Below are 21,232 nucleotides of genomic sequence, written 5' to 3' on the forward strand. Positions count from 1 at the left end.
GTAAATCTTGAAACCAGGGCCCTGTTCCTCGTACCTGGCTAACTGAGTTAGCCTGATAATTTTCAGGATACCTTGACTTAAGCCAGACCTTTCCGTTCCCCGACGCGCAATTTTCGAAATCACTATGGCAACAGATCAAAAAGTTTGAACCTGCTCCAGTGCAGGGTTAAGTTCAGTTAGCTGGATAACCTGCATGGCCACGCCCTCACAAAGAAATGCCAGCTCGCTTCCTGAAATAATCCTCAGTTTTATACCATTCTGAATTATGTTTTTGTGCTTCGTTTTTTCTAGAGGGGGCTTTTGAAATGTAAAATAATATACCTAAAATGCTGATAATAAATCATATTCAGCCTATGGATTTACTTTATCCTAAATAATGCACGTCATAGTTACCGTAATTTTCGCACTATAAGCCGCACCTGAATATAAGCCGCAGCAGCTAAATTGAATGATGTGTACATATATAAGCCGCAGGTGTTTTAATGTTTAATTACAGTCTTCCCACCAGCATTGGGACACAATACTGTCGGACAAATAACAAGAATTAACTCACAAGAATTAACTCACTTAATACAAGTTGTATTAAGTTTAGCAAATAAGGGAACAGATAAATAACATTTCAATGCAGTCAAAAAAGCAATATTTCGATTTTTACATTTTCGGGTTTGGTCACGTCGAGTCACATATAAGCCGCACCGTTATATAAGCCGCAGGGTCGAAAAATGGGGGGTATACGGATACGCCGCTCGCGACACACAATGTGTTTTTTTTTTTTTGTTTTAATCTTTTCCCCCCCTCCTTTTTCCTCCGATTTTCTCCCATCCCAATGTTAGTCGTTATGCCAATTCCCAATCCCCTTCCTGGTAGCTGCGCACTTACCCCCCACAGTCGGTCTGGGAGAGTGGAGGCTATCACGTGCTTCCTCCGACACACGTCTAGCCAATCAACCGCTTCTTTTCACCTGGCAGCGCGGACTCTCACTGAGAGGGTGTAACGTGTGGAAGGATCACACTACCCCCCTTAGATCCTATCCGCGCTGAGCAGGCGCCCCGACCGAACTGTAGGAGTCGCTGTTTACAACGACCCGGACCCACCCCGCCAGCTTTTCCCACCCTCTAATACTGCCAATTGTATTAGTGTGAACGGCCAGCCAAGCTGGTGACAACGCCTGAGCTGTGAGCTGGATTCGAACAGGCGAATCCAGCATATCCGGCGTTTGGTGACGAACGCAATCTCCGCTACGCCACCTGACCGCCCCACAATGTGGTTATTTTAATAACGGTCACGGAGCATTGCAAATGTGAATCCCGCTGGGATATTTTTAATCTGGCGTTTGGCTCTGATTAGTTTCATATTCTTCACTGTGGCTGTATCTGCAGCGGAGCGCCCGAATTGTGTTTCATTCAAGCATAAATTGAAGCGTCTTTATATGCGTGGATTGTGGATATGAATTACGAGGAATCTGAATCTGTGGATTGTTGTATGATATCACTGTCACTCTAAAGAAACTAAAGAAATTGCAAACTGCCCAGAACAGAGCTGCAAGGTTAGTTTTACATTGTTCCATGAGGACAAACACCATCACTATGCACCGGCAACCGGTACCGGTTAACGGTAGAGAATAGGCTCGTTTTCAACACAGTTATGCAGTCAGGTTCATTCTTATTTTACTAGGTCAGCTGATGATGGACAGATTATGTTACCACGTCCAAAATCAAATGCTTTAAAGGAGGACCGTTTATCGTGCCATCAATCATTGGAATAACTGCCCACTGAACATAAGTAAATTGAATAGTAAAGTGTCTTTCAAATACCACCTGAGAATGCACTACTTAAATATGTGAGCAAAATATTCTGATGTTGATAATGATGTCTACAATGTTTTACTGTTTTTAGACAATGTTACAATGTTTTTAGATAATGATGTCTACAATGTTTTACTGTTTTTAGATTATCATTGTTAATTGTGATTGTCATATGTATCTCATGTTGTTATGTTTTGTGTTTTCTGTTGTCTTTCTATGTGGACCCCAGGAAGACTAGCTCGCCACTTAGGTGACAGCTAATGGGGATCCTTTTAAACAATAAACTCCCACGTTATTGTGATATTGTAACTGGGTTTAAAATATATGAGGAGATGCTAGGGCTGGGCGATATAACGATAACGATAAATATCGCGATATATTTTAATAATCGATATCGAATATATTAAAAAAAAAAAAAAAAAAAAAAAATTATATATATATATCTTTTTTGTGACCTGCAACAGGGCAGTGGACAGACTTGTCTTTCTTGCCTGCAACTTAAAGTAATGGCTTTGCTTGTCCAAATGACAATACTGACCAAATTGAGATTTATTTTTCTCTTGTCCATTTATTTTGTTTGCTTTCTAATTTAAAATACATTTTGAAACCGTCTGTACACAGTAGGCTATGTGTGCTAGCAGAACTAGACTCCAGTCACGAGTCACGGTGCACATGGTGGTTTGTCCACCAAAAAAGCGCCAAAAGATCGAAAATAAACTAACAGAGCCAGAACTGTTCAACTTCTCTGGAGCCACAGCCAGCAGAGAAGCCGGTTTACTTTAGCTTTTAAACCAGCTGCAGCCTGAGAACTGGAGTGTGAGGGGATGTAACACTAAAGATGGCGGCAACGACAAAGAATTGCTGCAAAATAAACATGCATCTGTTGTTATAAAAAAATATATATATATATGTTTTTTTTTAATAGTTATAACAATTAGATAATTATCGATATCGAGAAATAAAATAAAAATCATATCGTTATCGCGATATGATTTTTTTCCATATCGCCCAGCCCTAGGAGATGCGCTGTTTGACGGATTTGATGACGTGACGTGATTTGATACATTGAATGAGCCTTTGACGTTTTGATGAATGAATTTGAGAAAATGCATTAATCTGTTCAAGCACTGTTATCTGATGATGAACATGAGGCGTCACTGGTATAAACCAAAGGTTAATCAATTCAATGCATGTATGGATGATGTCCGAAACAGATTAAAACCTGATTAATAGTGAAACTGTATAGCCTCCCTCCAAGCCTCCGACACGTTATTTCGGGGGTCGCGCCTTGAAAACTTTGTATTTATATAGTACTGTATGATACCTAAGCCCAGCGCATACAGTACAGATACAGATAATATAATTTGTATCAATTAGATACTCTTTGGGCTTGTTTTTATCTACTTATTCTGAAAGAGTTGAACTAATTATTATCGCTAGCAAGATCTCATTTGATTATTCATTCCATTAAGCCTACTGCCAGCAGGCACATTTAAAGAAATATAATCCGATTGATTCGGGTAATGAGGGATTTAAAATTAGCCTATAGATTATGCATTTAACTTGTCGGCGAGGCTATTGAGCCATACTGTATTGTACCCATTCTGCAATCTGTTAATAAAGTTTTCAATCAATCAATCAATCAATGCCGTTAGAAAATCATGATTTCGGCGATCGACACCTGCTGTCTTTTCAGGTGAGGCGGCCGCGCGCAATTATCCTGAGTATCAAGTCTGGTTCGAATTAACGAGACTGAATCAGCGTTCGAGGAACAGAGAAAGCCTGGATTCAAACATTGGGTTAATTGAATCTGGATAATGGGACTTTTGATGGACTTAGTTGAACCAGGTACAGGGAATAGGGCCCAGGTCATTTCTGGACTAAAGTATAAAAACATTTTTGGTGCCATTTTGAACAAACCAAGTGCCATTCACCTCCATTGTATTGGGAGTGACGGCAGACATATTTACAACGGATATCTCCAAAACTTCAACAAATCACACTGAAACTAGCTGGATGGATAGATAGCACTCTGGGTGCTATTCTTTTGAGTGAACTGCCCCTTTAACATGTCATTACACAGCAACAGATTTTCCTTTCCGATTGCCCTGTGTCTTCTCTTTCTCCAGGTGTTTCTAGAAGAGAGGAAACATGGGAAGATTACCTTTGTGTCACTTTCACAGTTTAAATATTAATACGTATTAATTAGTTATCACACATGTGTTCCAGGTTCTCATAAAAAAAAAAAAAAAAAAGTGTGATACTCAAGTAATGAATAACAAACTATAGCACCAGCATGTCATTTATCTAATCAGGTGCATTTCACGTGAGGGAATACACATGCATGCAACATATAAACATTAATTTTGGACCCACATATATATATTTCTTTTATGATACACTAACTATGATTAGTTTTATTATCAATAATTTGTTTGGGACAAACCCAGTTTAGGGTAAGGGGTGTTGGTGCAGGAGGAAATGGTTAAAATGAGAGATCCAGGTATTGATATGTCAAGTCTGATTGTAATTCTGCACCTGGCACCAGCAACACGAGCCCCCACACGCCTGCGCAGCCCAAGGCCGGTCCCACACAGCGGTCGATGAAGGAACCAGCCTCCACACCGCACGGCGATGAAATAACCAGCCTCCACTCCACACAGCGACTGATGAAAGAACCAACCTCCACACCGCACGGCGATGAAATAACCAGCCTCCACTCCACACAGCGGCTGATGAAAGAACCAACCTCCACCCTGCACGGCGATGAAGGAACCAACCTCCACTCCACACAGCGGCCAATGAAAGAACAAACCTCCACCCCGCACGGCAAATGAAAGAACCAACCTCCACCCCGCACGGCAAATGAAAGAACCAACCTCCACCCCGCACGGCAAATGAAAGAACCAACCTCCACCCGCAGAGCGATGAAAGAACCAACCTCCACCCCGCAGAGCGATGAAAGAACCAACCTCCACCGCACACCGCAGGGCGATGAAGGAACCAGCCTCCACCCTGCAGGGCGATGAAAGAACCAACCTCCACCCCACACCGCAGGGCGATGAAGGAACCAGCCTCCACACCGCAGAGCGATGAAAGAACCAGCCTTCACCCCACACCGCAGGGCGATGAAGGAACCAGCCTCCACCCCACACCGCAGGGCGATGAAAGAACCAGCCTCCACCCCACACCGCAGGGCGATGAAAGAACCAGCCTCCACACCGCAGGGCGATGAAAGAACCAGCCTTCACCCCACACCGCAGGGCGATGAAAGAACCAGCCTTCACCCCACACCGCAGGGCGATGAAAGAACCAGCCTCCACACCGCAAGGCGATGAAGGAACCAGCCTCCACACTGCAGGGCGATGAAAGAACCAACCTCCACCCCACACAGCAGGGCGATTAAGGAACCAGCCTCCACCCCACACCGCAGAGCGATGAAAGAACCTGCTTTCACCCCACACCGCAGGGCGATGAAAGAACCAGCCTCCACCCCACACCGCAGGGCGATGAAAGAACCAGCCTCCACCCCACACCGCAGGGCGATGAAAGAACCAGCCTCCACACCGCAGGGCGATGAAAGAACCAGCCTCCACACCGCAGGGCGATGAAAGAACCAGCCTCCACACCGCAGGGCGATTTGGTTCATATCGATACTCTTATTTTGAAAAACCCTGTGGCAACTCGTCGAGTCATATCCGCCCAGTCCGTGCTAATGTCTGCTGGCATTAAGCAGAGTAGGGCTACCCAGCAGTGCGCCTATTTTGCGTCCCGAAATAAGTCTGTGGTGTTTTTTTTTCCTCACAAGGGGTCAAATGCATCTAACATGCTTTGCATCGTCGCCATTCCTTTATGCCCACACCGCCCGAAATTAACGTTACGTTAGCGTAAGCTAACAAGCTAATCCTGATCAGAGCCATAGAGAACAGCAGAAAGTGTGGACTGGGGAAAGGGAAATGGGGTGGGGCACTCTCCTTTTCTCTGTGTGTGTGCGTGCGTTTGGAAAGACGATGAAGTCACTAATCAGGACTCAGGACAGGAGTATATTATAGTAAACTGAGGATTACTGAGGATGGAATATAAAAAAGTTCAGAGAGGAGTGGAAGTTTGAAGACAGACTAGACTACAATATGATGCTGGGGTGGTGAGTTGAAACAGTGTGTGTGTGTCCCGACCCCACTTCTATGTTTCAATAAATTATTTGCATTTACAACTATTAACGCTGACTCATTCCTTCAGTCCACTCAAAATTATGCTAATATTCCTTATGTTGTTTATGATATTAATTGAAAATAGCATATGAGAGTATTATATAGTAATAATAACACATGGCGATATACTAAAAAGCTATTTATAATTTTTGGCTGGTAAAAAAAAATCTGCCTGGCTGGTAGTTTTTAAAATCTCTTTAAACAAGTCAAGAAGAAACATCACAATAAATCAAGAACAAAACAAAAAACACCATGAAATCCAAAATAAAATGTATAAATAAATGCAACAACTCTACTTCCTGATTAAAAGTCAGTTCAACCCAACCCTGCCATGAATAGTTACAAGGAAATCTTGAAATCTGTCGGCCGTCCATCTTTATCTGACAGATAACTTTCCATACCTTCAGTTTATCGTAGTGAGCCTGGCTGCTACAGTGGACCTTCTTGGCCGTCTCTTCGTTGGAGTAGAAGAGGAAACAGACTCGGCAGTAGTAACCCATCTTCACATGTTCAACTCCTGCAATAAGACACCGTACATGTTACCCAGAGATATTTGGATCTTTACATATTATTTGAATGTTCATTTCTGATACATTGGCTTCTCCAGAGTCTCCCAAGTAAGGTTTCAGAATTATATTCATATAACATGAATATCATATGATTTCGGTATCCATTTTCGACATAGGCTAATAAAGGAATTTCTGATGTGGGTGTGATGGCCAGTGAGAGCTAGTATGGAGGGGGTGGTTCTGGGACACTGGAACAAACAGCCTTCTTGAGGTGTCGTGACTCGTGGGCCTAACTTGGGCCTAACACCAGGAGGTGCCCCGATAACCCTGCTGATATGGTGCCCTCATTGCCCATCTACCTACATGTATATTCTTTATATTACCCTGCCTGTACATCCCATGCTGCTACATGACCCTTGACATATCCCAAGGGGATTAATAAAGGAATATCTTAACACTTTGAGTGCCACGGACGAGAAATCTCGTTTTTTCCTAGTTTTTTTTTATTTATTAGCGATTTGAATTCATATTTCATCAATCTAGCCTCACGTTAGTGCTGCAAACTCTCTGAGCTCCATTGGGAAAATACCGCCCCCTATCGTCTCTCCCTGTGGTACTGCACCCCTTTGGAATGGATTGAATGAAACGCATACTATCGATAATCTAGCGTTTATTTGAAAACGATTCATAAATAGGCCAAAAGATTTCAAAGTTTTTTGTGTATTCCAGAATATTCCAGTAAAGGGCGTTTATCACAGAATCTTTATATTTTCCTGAAACTTTAAAAAAACGAGTTTTTCAAAATGGTAGAAAACAGAAATTAACCGATTAAAAAACAATCCGTTTCGACAATGTTGACTGCAAACAAGTAATTGATAAGCGACGGCCAGATTATACACATAATTTAAGATGTAGTTTATGCGTTCGCAAATATGAGAGCGCTATCATTGAAGTGGGTGGTGGCACTCAAGCGCTAAATCGTGCGCCCCCTGCTGTCACTCAAAGTGTTAATGGTGAGTAGATTACAGTTGTTATGCAGGCATGCTGTAGTTAGCAAACATAATGTACTAGCAAGCATTGTTGTGATGATGAGAAGTTGATGATCACTGTCTGGCAAATGGGGGGGGGGGGGCGCTTCTAATTGAGACCGGCCTTTATTTGTCAAAACGTGTAGATGTACCCAGCCAGTAAAAGGGAATCTGCGTTTAATTGACTTTTTTAAATTAAGTCTAAGGTAGATTCTCTATTAATCACAATTACCAACGCAATTCGATTACCATTAACCTTTGTGTTACACAAAGCTTGTATATTGTGTGTCGTTCTGCTTAGCTAATGTTGGCCATCTGTAGGATTTTCCACGCTAACAATTTATAGTTCTATGGTCATGAAAAGGTTTAAACTATATATGAATATAGTTATATGAAAACTATATATGAAAAAACTATTTTGAATACATTTTTTATAAATTTTCAATATTTTGAATTAAAAAAAAACTCCATGTTTTGCCCCACCACTGCTATCACCACTAGTGAATAAAGCCCTCCCCTGCTATCAGCACAAGTGAATAAAGCCCTCCCCTGCTATCACCACTAGTAAATCAAGCCCACCCCTGCTATCACCACTAGTGAATAAAGCCCACCACTGCAATCACCACTAGTGAATAAGGCCATGTCCAGACTTGATCGTTTGCATCATTCTGCCACACGGAACTGCATTCTGGCAGCCTGAAGACGGTACTTTCTGATACCAGCTTTCAGAGTGCGCAATTCTGAAGACGCCCCCCACTGCGTCACCATCTTTACAAGCGAAACGAGTCTTCTCCTGAACCGTTGACGCATAGCCCACCTCTCCCTAAATAATTAGCGTCACATAGCTGGCCTTTTTCTGAAAACCCAAGCACATATTGTTCCATAGCATACGCCTTCAGTTGATCATGACAATCCTCTCTTACCTTGACAATTAAAAAGCCTCCATAATTTATTAAATAGTATTCCCATGGCTGGTGTTGAGCTGTAGCCAGCTAGCGTTGATGCTATCCAATGCTAACAACATTAGCTAAATAGCTAACCAACTAAATACAATAGACAGTAGTATCCTGAGGTAACGTTAAATACAGACGTTTGCTACAATTACAGTGGTATCCTGAGGTAACGTTAAATACAGACAACGTTTGCTACAATTACAGTGGTATCCTGAGGTAACGTTAAATACAGACAAGTTAAACATCAATCAATTAATTTATTACAACACAGGTAGTTTGAGCTGCCTCCGACCGCACGACCGGGCTATTATATTATATACGGCTTTGAGCTGTCTCTCTCTCTCCTGCCGATTAAAATCCACAGCTCTTCCTCCTCCTCCGACTGGCGACTGCCTGTGAAGCGGCACTCGCTCCGCGGTGTGTGTGTGTGTGTCTCTCCTATCCGTTGGAAACTAGTGTCGGCTCAAAAGCACAGAACCAGACACACAAGTTATTGAAAACAACGATCGACAACACTTCCGGTCGGTTTTCAAAATAAAAAAAGAGCGAAAAACAGGAAAGACATTTATTTTGTAAATTTGTGGCACGCACTTATTATCTTGAGACGTTTTCGTTTTTACGGAAAAGCCCACCCCTGCTATCACCACTAGTGAATAAAGCCCACCCCCCTGCTATCACCACTAGTGAATAAAGCCCTCCCCTGCTATCACCACTAGTGAATAAAGCCCACCCCCCTGCTATCACCACTAGTGAATAAAGCCCTCCCCTGCTATCACCACTAGTGAATAAAGCCCTCCCCTGCTATCACCACTAGTGAATAAAGCCCTCCCCTGCTATCACCACTAGTGAATAAAGCCTCACCGATGGGGCTGTTGGGGTCGTGTGGTGCCAGGGGCAGGGAGGCAGCGGCTGGCTTGGTCTCGGCTGGCGTCTGGGAGGCAGAGTGCTGTCCGTTCTCTGCAGCGCTCACACTGGGCTCCTGGCTGGTGGAGACATCCATCTCCTCATCCCCGCGGTTGTCATCCTACAAAGAGCAACATCGTGGCATTAGTGACTTACCCAAGTAGCAGATCATGGTGTCGATACTATGATCATTTATCACATTCATGTTTTGAGGGGAAATGAGTCTTGATTGATTCATTGGATATCTTTTGGATTGGGGCTTTAAACCATGTCAAGTCAAGAGTTTTATTTGTCACGGCATACAAGCATACAGTGAAATGCGGGGGGTCTTGGCCACAACTATTGTGCAATAGTACAATAATGCAGTAATACAATAATAAGAATCCAATAGACATTTGTGCAATAATACAAGTAGTAAGAATAAGACATAACAGGTATATGTACATGAAGTTTACAAAAAGCATGGTAAGACATGCTAAGGTTCTGCGATAGTGCAATACACTGTTAGCTATGGTTGAGGCACTGGGTCTTATGTACACTACTATACAATGTTACACTGACAGAGAGGTGGAGAAGCTATGCCCCCAAAGATATAAAAAAAAATCAAAAAAAGAGGAAATGCCAGTTCTGTGATTTCAAAAGGATGAATTTAATCAAAAACAAGTTACTAAAGGTGCTATAGGACATTGAGCCACTAGATGTTAAAGGTGCTATAGAGCACCTTTAACATCTAGTGGCTCAATGTCCTCTTGTATAGAGGACATTGAGCCACTACGGTAGATGTTAAAGGTGCTAGATGTACACTAGATGTAAAAGGAGTAGGGATGAGTTAGAATATTCGAATAGTCGTGCCAGTCTCCACATTCGATTTTCATGTCCGAGTCAAAAGAAATATGTTTTATATAATTAAAAAAAAAATATATATATATATATATATATGTGCAATACCCTTTGATTTTAATGATCCATTATATTAAAAATAATAACTGAATTTAACTGAAACTGATTTTTTTTTATTATAATAATTATAATTGTGTATAGCCTATTTTCTTCACGCCATGTGTTTGAAAGTTTCCACTCGCAGTTGCGCAGTTAACATTCTGATCGAACCCCAGAACTTGCTTTGCTGCTACAGAAAGTTTTCGCTTTGAATTCTGCTAAAAACATGGATCTTGTAGCGAAACCCAATGTTACGTCACCTGTTTGGGAACACTTTGGCTTTGAGCCTGATGAAGAGGGAAAGTCTCGAGTCGAGACCCCAAACCTCTAGACCAGTCCTCCTAAACAAGATTGAAGGGCATTTGGATGCCGTAAATGCTGCCGTTTTGATCCCGAAAGAAGACTGAGTGATCACGGTTAGCGAGGACAGGTAAGTTCTGCTAACGTTAGCATAAACGTTAGCAAGTTGGCTCAGTCTTATTTGCTGGGTATAAACTCGGGTCTTTGGAAGTAACGGGTTGGTAGAAAGCGGCACCTGGTAGAATAAGCTAAAATGTACTCCTGGGCCGTGTTATGGTATGTGTTGAAGGATAGCCAGCTACACATAACGTTAGGCATTAAACTGTTGGCTATCTAATGTAACGATAGGGCTGAGCAGTTTAACTCTTGAAAATTGTGGCTGATACAGATAACCGATATTAATATTGCTGTTCTGGCCGATACCGATATTTACCGATGTCGATATCTCTGTATAGAAAACACTTTTTTATGATAATCATATTAAGAGCTATTTTCCAAAACGCATACTTTTTTTTTTTTTTTTTTTTTTTTTTTTTTTTTTTTTTTTACTTTTGTAACTTATTTTCAGAAATGACTGATATTTTGAAACTATTTAAGGCCAAAACTTGTATAAAATAAAATAAATTGATTTTTTTTATTATATTTTTAACACTTTGATTGCCTAAGGCTAAATTCATGATATACCATCCGTTGCCATCTCTATTTGTCTATGGAGAAGTTCCCCTTCTTTGCAGGGCTATAACTTTTTAAATTCTATTGCTAGATTGCCATTATTAGGGCCCATTCCCAAGGTCCTATATGTATTGTTCATTGTGTAGCAACGTTAAACTTTTTCATTCACATATTCATAGTAAAATATGGTCTAAAGTATAAGTATGTTTTCATCTCTTTCTGCAGATTTCTCCAGAACGTGATTTATAGCCCCAAATGCATTATATTGATGATGAAATACAGTTTGGTAGGAATCTGTGCGAGATCAAAAATTTCAATTGGACGTACTTCTAGAAGTTTCTACGTATCATCTGATGATGACCGGATGGGCGGGGGATCGTTTATAATTCCGTGGGCAGCGTTATATCATTCATCTAGTGTGGGTGATATGATCATCAGAGCAGTTTATATCGAACACGTTCAAAAATAACGCTGAATCTTACCGTATCTTCCTCGCGCCGTTGGACGTGGAACTGAAATATTCCTATTATGGGATGTAGAAATACGCGATCTATTTCCAGGTTGTATAATAGTATATAAGTCCAAATCATGTTGTTTATGGAGTTATTGGCAACGGATCGCTATGTATTGTGTCGAGATCGAGTCCCGGGACCTATAGAGAGTGCCCGGAAGTAATATGGACGATCAGCACTTCATCCACATGACTTCCTGTTTGGCGCTTCTGCCGATCGGCCACCAGATGGCGCTCTTGAACCGCTAGAGGGTTGAGAGGAGGCCAGCACTGTGTCTCAGGGCTGCGGAGGAAAAATATGATTTCGATCACAGATTTTTGAAATATTGATATTAAAGACGAGTTAGGGCGTCCTCGGCAACTTTAGCATGGCTAGGAAAGACGCCTAAACACGTTTTCGGCACTTAAAGTGTTAATATCTGCCCTATCTTGATATCGGACCGATACCGATGTGTAAAAAAATAAAATAAAAAATAGACTACTACAGAAATAAATGCATTCAAAAAGTTTATTTAGGAACCAATTATTTTAGTTATCTTTTTCCCCCCTCCTTTTTTTCCGATTTTTCTCCCATCCCACTGTTAGTCATTATGCCAATTCCCAACCCCCTTCCTGGTTGTTGCGCACTTTCCCCTACTGTTGGTCCGAGAGGCCGGAGACTGTCGCATGCTTTCCTCCGACGCATGTGCAGCCAGCCGGCAGCCAGCCTGGCAGCGCAGATTCTCACGGGAGAGTGTAACGTGTGGAAGGTCGCACTACCTCTCTCCAGATCCTACCCTTGCTGAGCAGGCGCCCCGACCGAACTGTAGGGGTCGCTGTCCACAACGGCCAGGACCCACCCACGGCTCCCCTCCCCCTAACTCAGCCAAAACGAGTTAGTATAGCGATCAGCCCGAGCCAAGGCAATGCTGACTCTCCGGGAGTCGAGACCGCAGCCTCTTGCATTGGTGACGAGCACAATCTCCGCTACGCCACCTGACCGCCTAGGAACCATTTTAAAACTTTATTTTTTAGCGTTTATCGCTTTTCTGGTCAAGCATGACCGACAGAAACAGGTTGAAATGGGATGTAGAGCAGGGGAAGACATTCTGAGAAATGACGGCGGGTCCGGGAATCGAACTTGTGTCCCCCAGATCCGTGACGAGCACGGTTTTCCCCGACGCAGAAATAGCGCCGAGATATGCGGTGAGCTACGGGAGCTCCCTTAGGAACCATTTTAACATTAAACTTATTTTTTTCTTCTGGTGGTTACTGTGGCGGTTTGAATGGCTTCGCTAATTTGTGCGGTAAGGAAAAAAATATCTATATCGCGGCAGCTCTACATACAAGTGTTATCTATAGCACCTTTAATATAAACATGGAAATAAAGTGTAAAGATAAAGTGTAAAAGGTGTCAATATTTCCAGCCATGACTGTTTGTCAACAACACGCCACTTACTTTGACATCAGCGACGTTCTGGTTTTCTGAACCCGTGGGCTGATCAGTTCCCTCAGGAGGATTCTCCGTCTCTGGATCCACCGCACTCTCCTGCTCGTCACCGGGCACCTCTGCACTCCCCCCCGCCGCCGCCTCCTCTTCTTCCTTCTCCTCCTCGTCATCCTCCTTCGCCTCCCCCTCCTTTAACTTCTTGGCTGGAGGCTCCTCGCTGTGTCTGGAGGACTTGGACGGCGCGGTGCTGCTACTGCTGTCCCTCTTCGACGTCTTCTTGTCCTGCGGGCGGGGTGTGTGTCTAGAGAGAGGGGAACGAGACAGTCTTCAGAAAGGGACCGTGTCTAGTAGGGGTGGGAATCACCAGTTTCATCATGATACGATACGATATCGATTCTTTGGACAACGATACGATATTTGCCGATATCACAAAGTCTCTCACGATACAATACGATACGATTAGATTCAGGTGCCTGCGATCGATATGAGATGATATCATATGCCCATTTAACACAATCAGTAACATTTAGATCAACAAAAAAAAGGTAATGAAAATATCATTTGACATTTGTATTTTTGAGCTCTTCCAGACATTTAAAGGAAAATCAATCTATTGTTTTAAATACAAATAGACCTCCTGTTCACTGTAAAGTGCCACGTTTTTATATATTGAGCTTTAAACTTTAAGCTACATTTTTTGGAACTCAAAACTCACAACATCCCTCTCCCAAACCGTTCCTACAACAATTTGTTGATGTTGCATGATCATGTATAGGCCTACATTTATTATGTATTATATTGTTTATGTTTAAATAGCATTTAAACATCAAACTCCTCTGACCTCATCTGGTCTTTCCAAAGACGCGCGCACACACACACACAGAAAGGGAGAATGCTATGCTGTAACGTCTACACACGGAGCTACTGCTGTTGTTCTTGGGCGGATATGAGACTCGCCACAGGATTTTCAAAATAAGAGTATCGATATGAATCGATTTTATTACATCGCATCGATCCGATTCGATTGTTGATAATTACATCGATGTATCGATCTGGATCGATGTATCGTCCCACCCCTAGTGTCTAGAGAGGGGAACGAGACAGTCTTCAGAAAGGGACTGTGTCTAGAGAGGGGAACAAGACAGTCTTCAGAAAGGGACCGTGGCTAGAGAGAGGGGAACGAGACAGTATTCAGAAAGGGACCGTGGCTAGAGAGGGGAACGAGACAGTCTTCAGAAAGGGACCGTGTCTAGAGAGGGGAACGAGACAGTCTTCAGAAAGGGACCGTGTCTAGAGAGGGGAACGAGACAGTCTTCAGAAAGGGACCGTGTCTAGAGAGGGGAACGAGACAGTCTTCAGAAAGGGACCGTGGCTAGAGAGGGGAACGAGACAGTCTTCAGAAAGGGACCGTGTCTAGAGAGGGGAACGAGACAGTCTTCAGAAAGGGACCGTGTCTAGAGAGGGGAACGAGACAGTCTTCAGAAAGGGACCGTGTCTAGAGAGGGGAACGAGACAGACTTCAGAAAGGGACCGTGGCTAGAGAGGGGAACGAGACAGTCTTCAGAAAGGGACCGTGTCTAGAGAGGGGAACGAGACAGTCTTCAGAAAGGGACCGTGTCTAGAGAGGGGAACTAGACAGTCTTCAGAAAGGGACCGTGTCTAGAGAGGGGAACGAGACCGTCTTCAGAAAGGGACCGTGACTAGATCGTCACCTAGGTCAGTAGTTCTCAACATGGGTTCCCGGGGACCCCCGGGGGTCTGTTAGGGGGTTCCAGGTGGTCTCCCAGAAAAGGTGGTCCCACCTCCAGGTGGTGCCACCCTTTCACTCGCTAGAAGTTAGCTTGTTGAGAGAATGTAAAAGAATGAATATTCTGATCATAGTTTCACCCTTTCCACTGCAGTCTCCTCAACTACATTATAAATAGTTTTGCGCCTCGTCTAAATTCTGTGATGAATTACAGGAAATTACTCAAAGTATTTTCTGAACCGTCTCTGATGTTACTGTTGTGGCGGAAGCATATGGTTCCTGCCTGAACAAGGTTACATTTGATTATTAAAAGGTCAGAAGTCTCAAGGAAGAAGACTGTGTTCCTAAAATGTTGGCGGGGTATTGTTTTGAAATTCTGAGAATGTGCGTGTGGGGGAGTCATTGACGAAGTCGTCATTCCAAAAGGGCGGGGGCCCCCGGATGGAGCGCCCATTTCAAGAGATATAGAGGACCAGAGAGGGAGAACGGTCCATTTCAAGAGATATAGAGGGAGAACGTTCCATTTCAAGAGATATAGAGGACCACAGAGGGAGAACGGTCCAATTCAAGAGATACATACAGATTGATTAATTAATTAGAGTTAAGGGCCGGCCCTTGGTTCGTTAGTTAGTTAGTTAGTTACTTGGTTAGTCAGTTACCTTATTTAGTCAGTTAGACTTTAAGTAGTTAGAGGAGCTAGACAAGTAAGTTAAGATTAGTTAGTTTATGGATAATTAAAGTAGGAATCAGTGTATGTGTCTTGTACTAATGGATAAATAAACATCTTCTGAAGTCACCTGATCTTACCATGCTTGATTAAACCTAACGAGGTCAAGGTAGATTAATGACAAATTACCACCACATTACCAAGACAACTCAAGGGTAGAATTATAAAGATGTGTGTCATCATCAGAGACCATCAGTTTCCCATAGGGCTGCACGATTTTGGGAAATAATGTAATTGCGATTTTTCGGACAGATATTGTGATTGCGATTAAATGTGCGATAATTTTTTTTATTCTTTTTTTTAAAGCAGCCCCACAGAGGTTTATTGTAAAATGCGGCTTGCATCTGGCCTACGTGGTGAGTCTGTTCGGGACACCGAGCCTGAAAATGTTTCTTTTTACCTGGGAATCGATACTGGTACCCAACGGTACCTTTTTTCTGTACTTTACTCTCCCTCTCTGAAGTCTAAACTTCACAATACACAATCTAAAACCCCTTACCTCCCTCTCCCAAACCGTTCCTACAACAATAACAACTTGCAAAGGAAATCTTGTATCTCAATGAGACTTCCTGGTTAAATCATTTTTTTTTATTAAATAAAGAAAATGTGCGATTTGCTAATTGCATCATTTCAAATTGCGATTTCGATTTAAAATCGATTAATCGTTCAGCCCTAGTTTCCCCATCTACCACTGGGAGGTCTTCCAGAGCTTTTTGATTTATACCAAACATACAAATGTTCGAGACCTAAACATTTACCTAAAGCAATTTGCAAAAAAACATGTTTGGGAGGAGACCGGAGGAAGTAAAACATATCTAGTCCTGCCCCTTCCTTACAATATAATACATATAAAAAATATAGTCTTTCTTAATCAAAATATAATATAAATCTACAAATGCAATATATGTGGTACTTCAGTCACCTTACTACTTAGTCCTCTCTCTTGTACATGTCCAAAAATACTTGTTTATAACGGCCTTTGAATTGGTTTGTATTATTGCTCAGCTTTATACTGGTATCTGAAGTAATGAAAATGTTGACCGTAATATATATATATATATATTTTTTTAATAACAGAATATTGTTTTTGACTCACCCATACTTGAGCTGCTTGTACTTTCTGCTCACATACACCGTCAGACGCTTGCCTCGCATTTTAAGTGCGTTTACTTTCCAAGATTCTGCCATCTTCTCTGCATCCGCTGCATTTACCATCTCAATAAAACACTAGAAAATTATAAAAATGCATTCAGGTACTGACATTTACATTTCTTGTTGGCAGTAACTGGATGAGAACATGTGTGTGGGTATGGGTTTACATTCAGAGAAACTACACAGATGCTATAATCGATGGGTAACATTTTATGGAAAGTGTATAAAATGAAGGCCAAGATAGACTTACCTCTCTCTTTGTCCTGTTTACAAAGTACTTCTTCACTGGCCCATAAGGCTCTGCTATTTTCAGGATTTCTTCATCCTGGTATTTACAGTTTGGAATTTGACCGATGTAAATAACTTGACTACCACCACGCTGGAAGGAGGAGAAACAGATACGCTTGCATTAAGTTGTGTTTAACACTCATGCAAATTCACCGGTATTAGAAACTGGTTTATCCCAAGGTCATTCAGGTCAACATTGGCAAAAAAAAATTACAAAGTCACAAAAAAAGAAGAAAGTCATATTTTAACTAGATGTTTGTTTCTTTACATTCAACTGGCAGTTTGTAAGTCAAATAAAAATAAAAGTCAAATTAGAATGAAATTAAAACCCCATTTTATTTAGGATTTCTTTTGGCGACCCCACACTTAACACTTTCAGTGCCAACAACGAGATATCTCGTTTGTTCATGCCGACCGTTCAGTGCCAACGACGATAGATCTAGTTTTTTTATTTATTATTATTAGCGATTTGGATTGATATTTCATCAATCTAGCCTCACGTTAGTGCTGCAAACTCTCTGAGCTCCATTGGGAAAATACCGCCCCCTATCGTCTCTCCCTGTGGTACTGCACCCCTTTGGAATGGATTGAATGAAACGCATGAAGAAAAACAACCCTGCTTCCTCATTTTACTTCTCAGGCAAGTCACCCGAGAGGATCGGATTCATTGCCGAGCCCCAGAACAGCGTGGAATACATATTTCCAGTACCGAGCGTTGGATCAATAAATGCGATCGATATTTGGAATGGCGATCAGGAATTGGAATAATCTTTTGAGAACATCTGATCTGAGGTAAGGAATCTATTTTACCAGTCTTAGGATAATCAGAGCTTTTTCACAGAGATATCAACGTGTGCCCTATGTGTGTGTGTATCAGCGTTTCCGTTAGAACATATTCGTGCCGGTCTGGATGTCCTGCAAGATTTCTATCCCCGGACATATTCGAGAAATGCCGGTCAGCCTGGTTTTCCTTTTTACCGGCTGAATGCCACCATCGGCGCCAATGTTAACGTTAATATCGCCTAATCTATGTTTTAAATTATGGCTATGTGTCTAATCTGCCCATCGCATTATCAAAGACTATTTTCCAGTCGGTGCTGTCAAGGCTGTTTATCGCGTCGTTGCCGTTTCAGAGCAGTTAGAAAAGCCCCCGTTTTCAGATAAAAAACAGCTCTTTCTGGAGCATTCTATGAAAATAGTCTTTTAGTGGAATATTCCACAACGTTGATATTCGTCGGCCTTTTTATGAATCGTTTTCAAATAAACGCTAGATGATCAATATTATACGTGCACGCAAGCACATTACGGCCGCGCGCGGATAATCGCCCTGTTGATTTCCTCTCGGACTTTTAGTGAAACCGAAACAAAAAGACATTTCACAAAACAGCTTATAACTTCATCAAACTTACTCTGATTATCCTAACACTGATAACATAGAGTCCTTACCTGACATCAGATGGTATCCAACTGGTATATTCCAATTCCTGATCACCATTCGAAAAAATCGATACGTGTATGGATCCAACGCGATACTGTAGAACCTCATGATCAGCGGGGATCTGAGGTTCCAGAATGAACTGTGTCACTGGTAACCCTGGCTGGATCAGTGAACTGGAAAATGTGGATATAATGTCGCACCTCAGCCAGGAGAATTAAACTTTCCACTCGGGCCTGAACGCTCGACATTTCTGTTTCTGTTTTCTTTCACCACGGCATCAGCGGTCTCTGTGGTGGGCAGACAGACAGGCTCAAAAAAAGAAAGAAAAAAAGATTCACATCCGAGCGGCGCCATCCGCGCTTTATCAGCGTGAAGCAACATGTAATGATTGTTTTGTTCATCGCATAGGCTATTTAATTTGAGCCTATTTTAATACAATTCAAATAATAAAATTGTGCTTAGAGAAATTATTTTCACCGGACATTATGACCGGAGATATTTAAATATTCGGACTTCAACATATTTTGCCGGTCAAAAACCGGTAATTACCGGCTAACGGAAACGCTGCACAGTGTGTATGTGTGTGCTGATCAGGAAATGAGATAATCGATTTTTCAGCCCGCTTCTATAGCGTGCATAAGTACACATATACTATCGACAATCTAGCGTTTATTTGAAAACGATTCATAAATAGGCCGAAGAATGACAACGGTTTTTGTGTATTCCAGAATATTCCAGTAAAGGGCGATTATCACAGAATCTTTATATTTTCCTGAAACTTAAAAAAAAAAAACGTTTTTCAAAATGGTATAAAACGGAAATTAACCAATTAAAAAACAATCTGTTTCGACAATGTTGACTGCAAACAAGTCATTGATAAGCGCCGGCCAGATTAGACACATAGCCATAATTTAAGATGTAGTTTATGCGTTCGCAAATATGAGAGCGCTATCATTGAAGTGGGTGGTGGCACGCAAGCACTAAATCGTGCGCCCCCTGCTGGCACTGAAAGTGTTAATGTATCGCGTAATTTCAACGTGGAATTAAGGAATATCAAAATAAAAGCACACATTGAACTTGATCATGCACATTTATAAAACAAGGCATATTTAGCCAAAATATGTTGCTAGAACATAAAATGAAATAAAAATGAGTGACCCCACTGTCACCTACCCATGACCCCACTTTGGGTCGCGACCCGTAGTTTGAGAACCGCTGATTTAGAATGCAAAAAAACGCATGTATGAACTGACCTGATTGTTGCCTGCAGGGTTCACTCCATGGTCCTGCAGAGAAAATACTGCATTGGTAATGATGTTCCTCTTCCTACTGGCCATTGACTGGATAATGAAGACCTCCACAGCACAGAGAAGGTACGGGATTCAGTGGACACCTTGGACGCAACTTGACGACTTGGACTATGCTGACGATTTGGCACTACTGTCGCACACCCAACAACAGATGCAGGAGAAGACCAACAACGTGGCATCCACTTCCGCGCAAGTGGGACTCAACATCCACAAAGGCAAGACTAAGATCCTCAAGACCAATGCAGCAAACAACACCAACACAATCATGCTGGATGGCGAGGCTTTGGAAGAAGTTGAAGCCTTTACCTACCTTGGCAGTGTTATTGACAAGCAGGGCGGCACAGATGCTGACATTAGAGCACGAATAAGGAAAGCACGTACAGCATTCGTGCAATTACGGAACATCTGGAGCTCAAAAGAACTGACTTCCAACACCAAAGTCAGATTCTTTAACACCAACGTCAAGGCAGTCCTATTATATGGAGCAGAGACGTGGAGAACTACAGCTGCAACCATCAGGAAAGTGCAGGTCTTCATTAACAGCTGCCTGCGGAAGATCATCAACATCCGATGGCCAGACACCATCAGCAACTGCGAACTCTGGCAGAGAACAAACCAGCTGCCAGCAGAAGAAGAAATTAAGAAACGCAGATGGCGCTGGATAGGCCACACCCTGCGAAAGCCCGCAAGTACCATCACCAGACAAGCCCTAACATGGAACCCGCAGGGCAAGCGGAAAAGGGGCCGCCCGAGAAACACCTGGCGCAGAGACCTGGAGGCAGACACCAAGACCATGAAGATGACCTGGAACCAACTGGAGAGAACAGCTCAAGACAGAGATGCTTGGAGATCACTTGTTGACGGCCTATGCCCCAGAAGGGGTAGCAGGCGTAAGTAATGATGTTAACCCTTTCACTACCACACTACCAAATGGTCAACCCTTTCACTGCGACAATACAGAAGGTTAACCCTTCACTTTAAAAGGTTAACCTTCTGTAGTGTGGTAGTGAAAGGGTTAACTTGCCAAAATACAGAGAAAATACTAGGTTTTCCGATCAGAATGTTAACTGCTTGACTATGAGTGGAGACTTTCGAACACATGGCAAAGTAAATAGGCTACACAATTATAATAATTATTTACCAAATAGCATTGCATTTATTTCAGATCACATAACACAACAATTGGAACATAAACAATAGGCCTAAAATAAACAAAGGGGGGCAGCTTCACTCAGCGGTGGGCGTGACACGTTTGTGTCACCGTGGTAATGCGGTAACCGCGGCAGCTCTAAGTGAAATTTAAATATTGA

At 42.3% G+C, this 21,232-nt stretch overlaps 1 protein-coding gene across 1 annotated transcript in view; it reads right to left on the reverse strand.

Annotated features, from left to right (window-relative positions):
• Positions 1-1,127: 1,127 nt before the first annotated feature.
• LOC311243050 (uncharacterized protein) overlaps positions 1,128-21,232 on the reverse strand; it is a 50,989-nt gene continuing 30,884 nt past the window's right edge. The window contains exons 16-22 of the mRNA XM_084332121.1: positions 19,866-19,967; positions 17,137-17,265; positions 16,831-16,961; positions 13,270-13,561; positions 9,368-9,530; positions 6,418-6,533; positions 1,128-3,940 (exon numbers count right to left, since the gene is read on the reverse strand). Coding sequence (XP_084188247.1) covers positions 3,881-3,940; positions 6,418-6,533; positions 9,368-9,530; positions 13,270-13,561; positions 16,831-16,961; positions 17,137-17,265; positions 19,866-19,967 — 993 coding nt within the window. The 3' untranslated portion in view covers positions 1,128-3,880. The remainder of the gene's footprint in view (positions 3,941-6,417; positions 6,534-9,367; positions 9,531-13,269; positions 13,562-16,830; positions 16,962-17,136; positions 17,266-19,865; positions 19,968-21,232) is intronic.

Source organism: Notolepis coatsorum (genome assembly GCF_963971535.1).
Source record: "Notolepis coatsorum genome assembly, chromosome: 16".
In the NCBI taxonomy this organism is placed as follows: Eukaryota; Metazoa; Chordata; class Actinopteri; order Aulopiformes; family Paralepididae; genus Notolepis; species Notolepis coatsorum.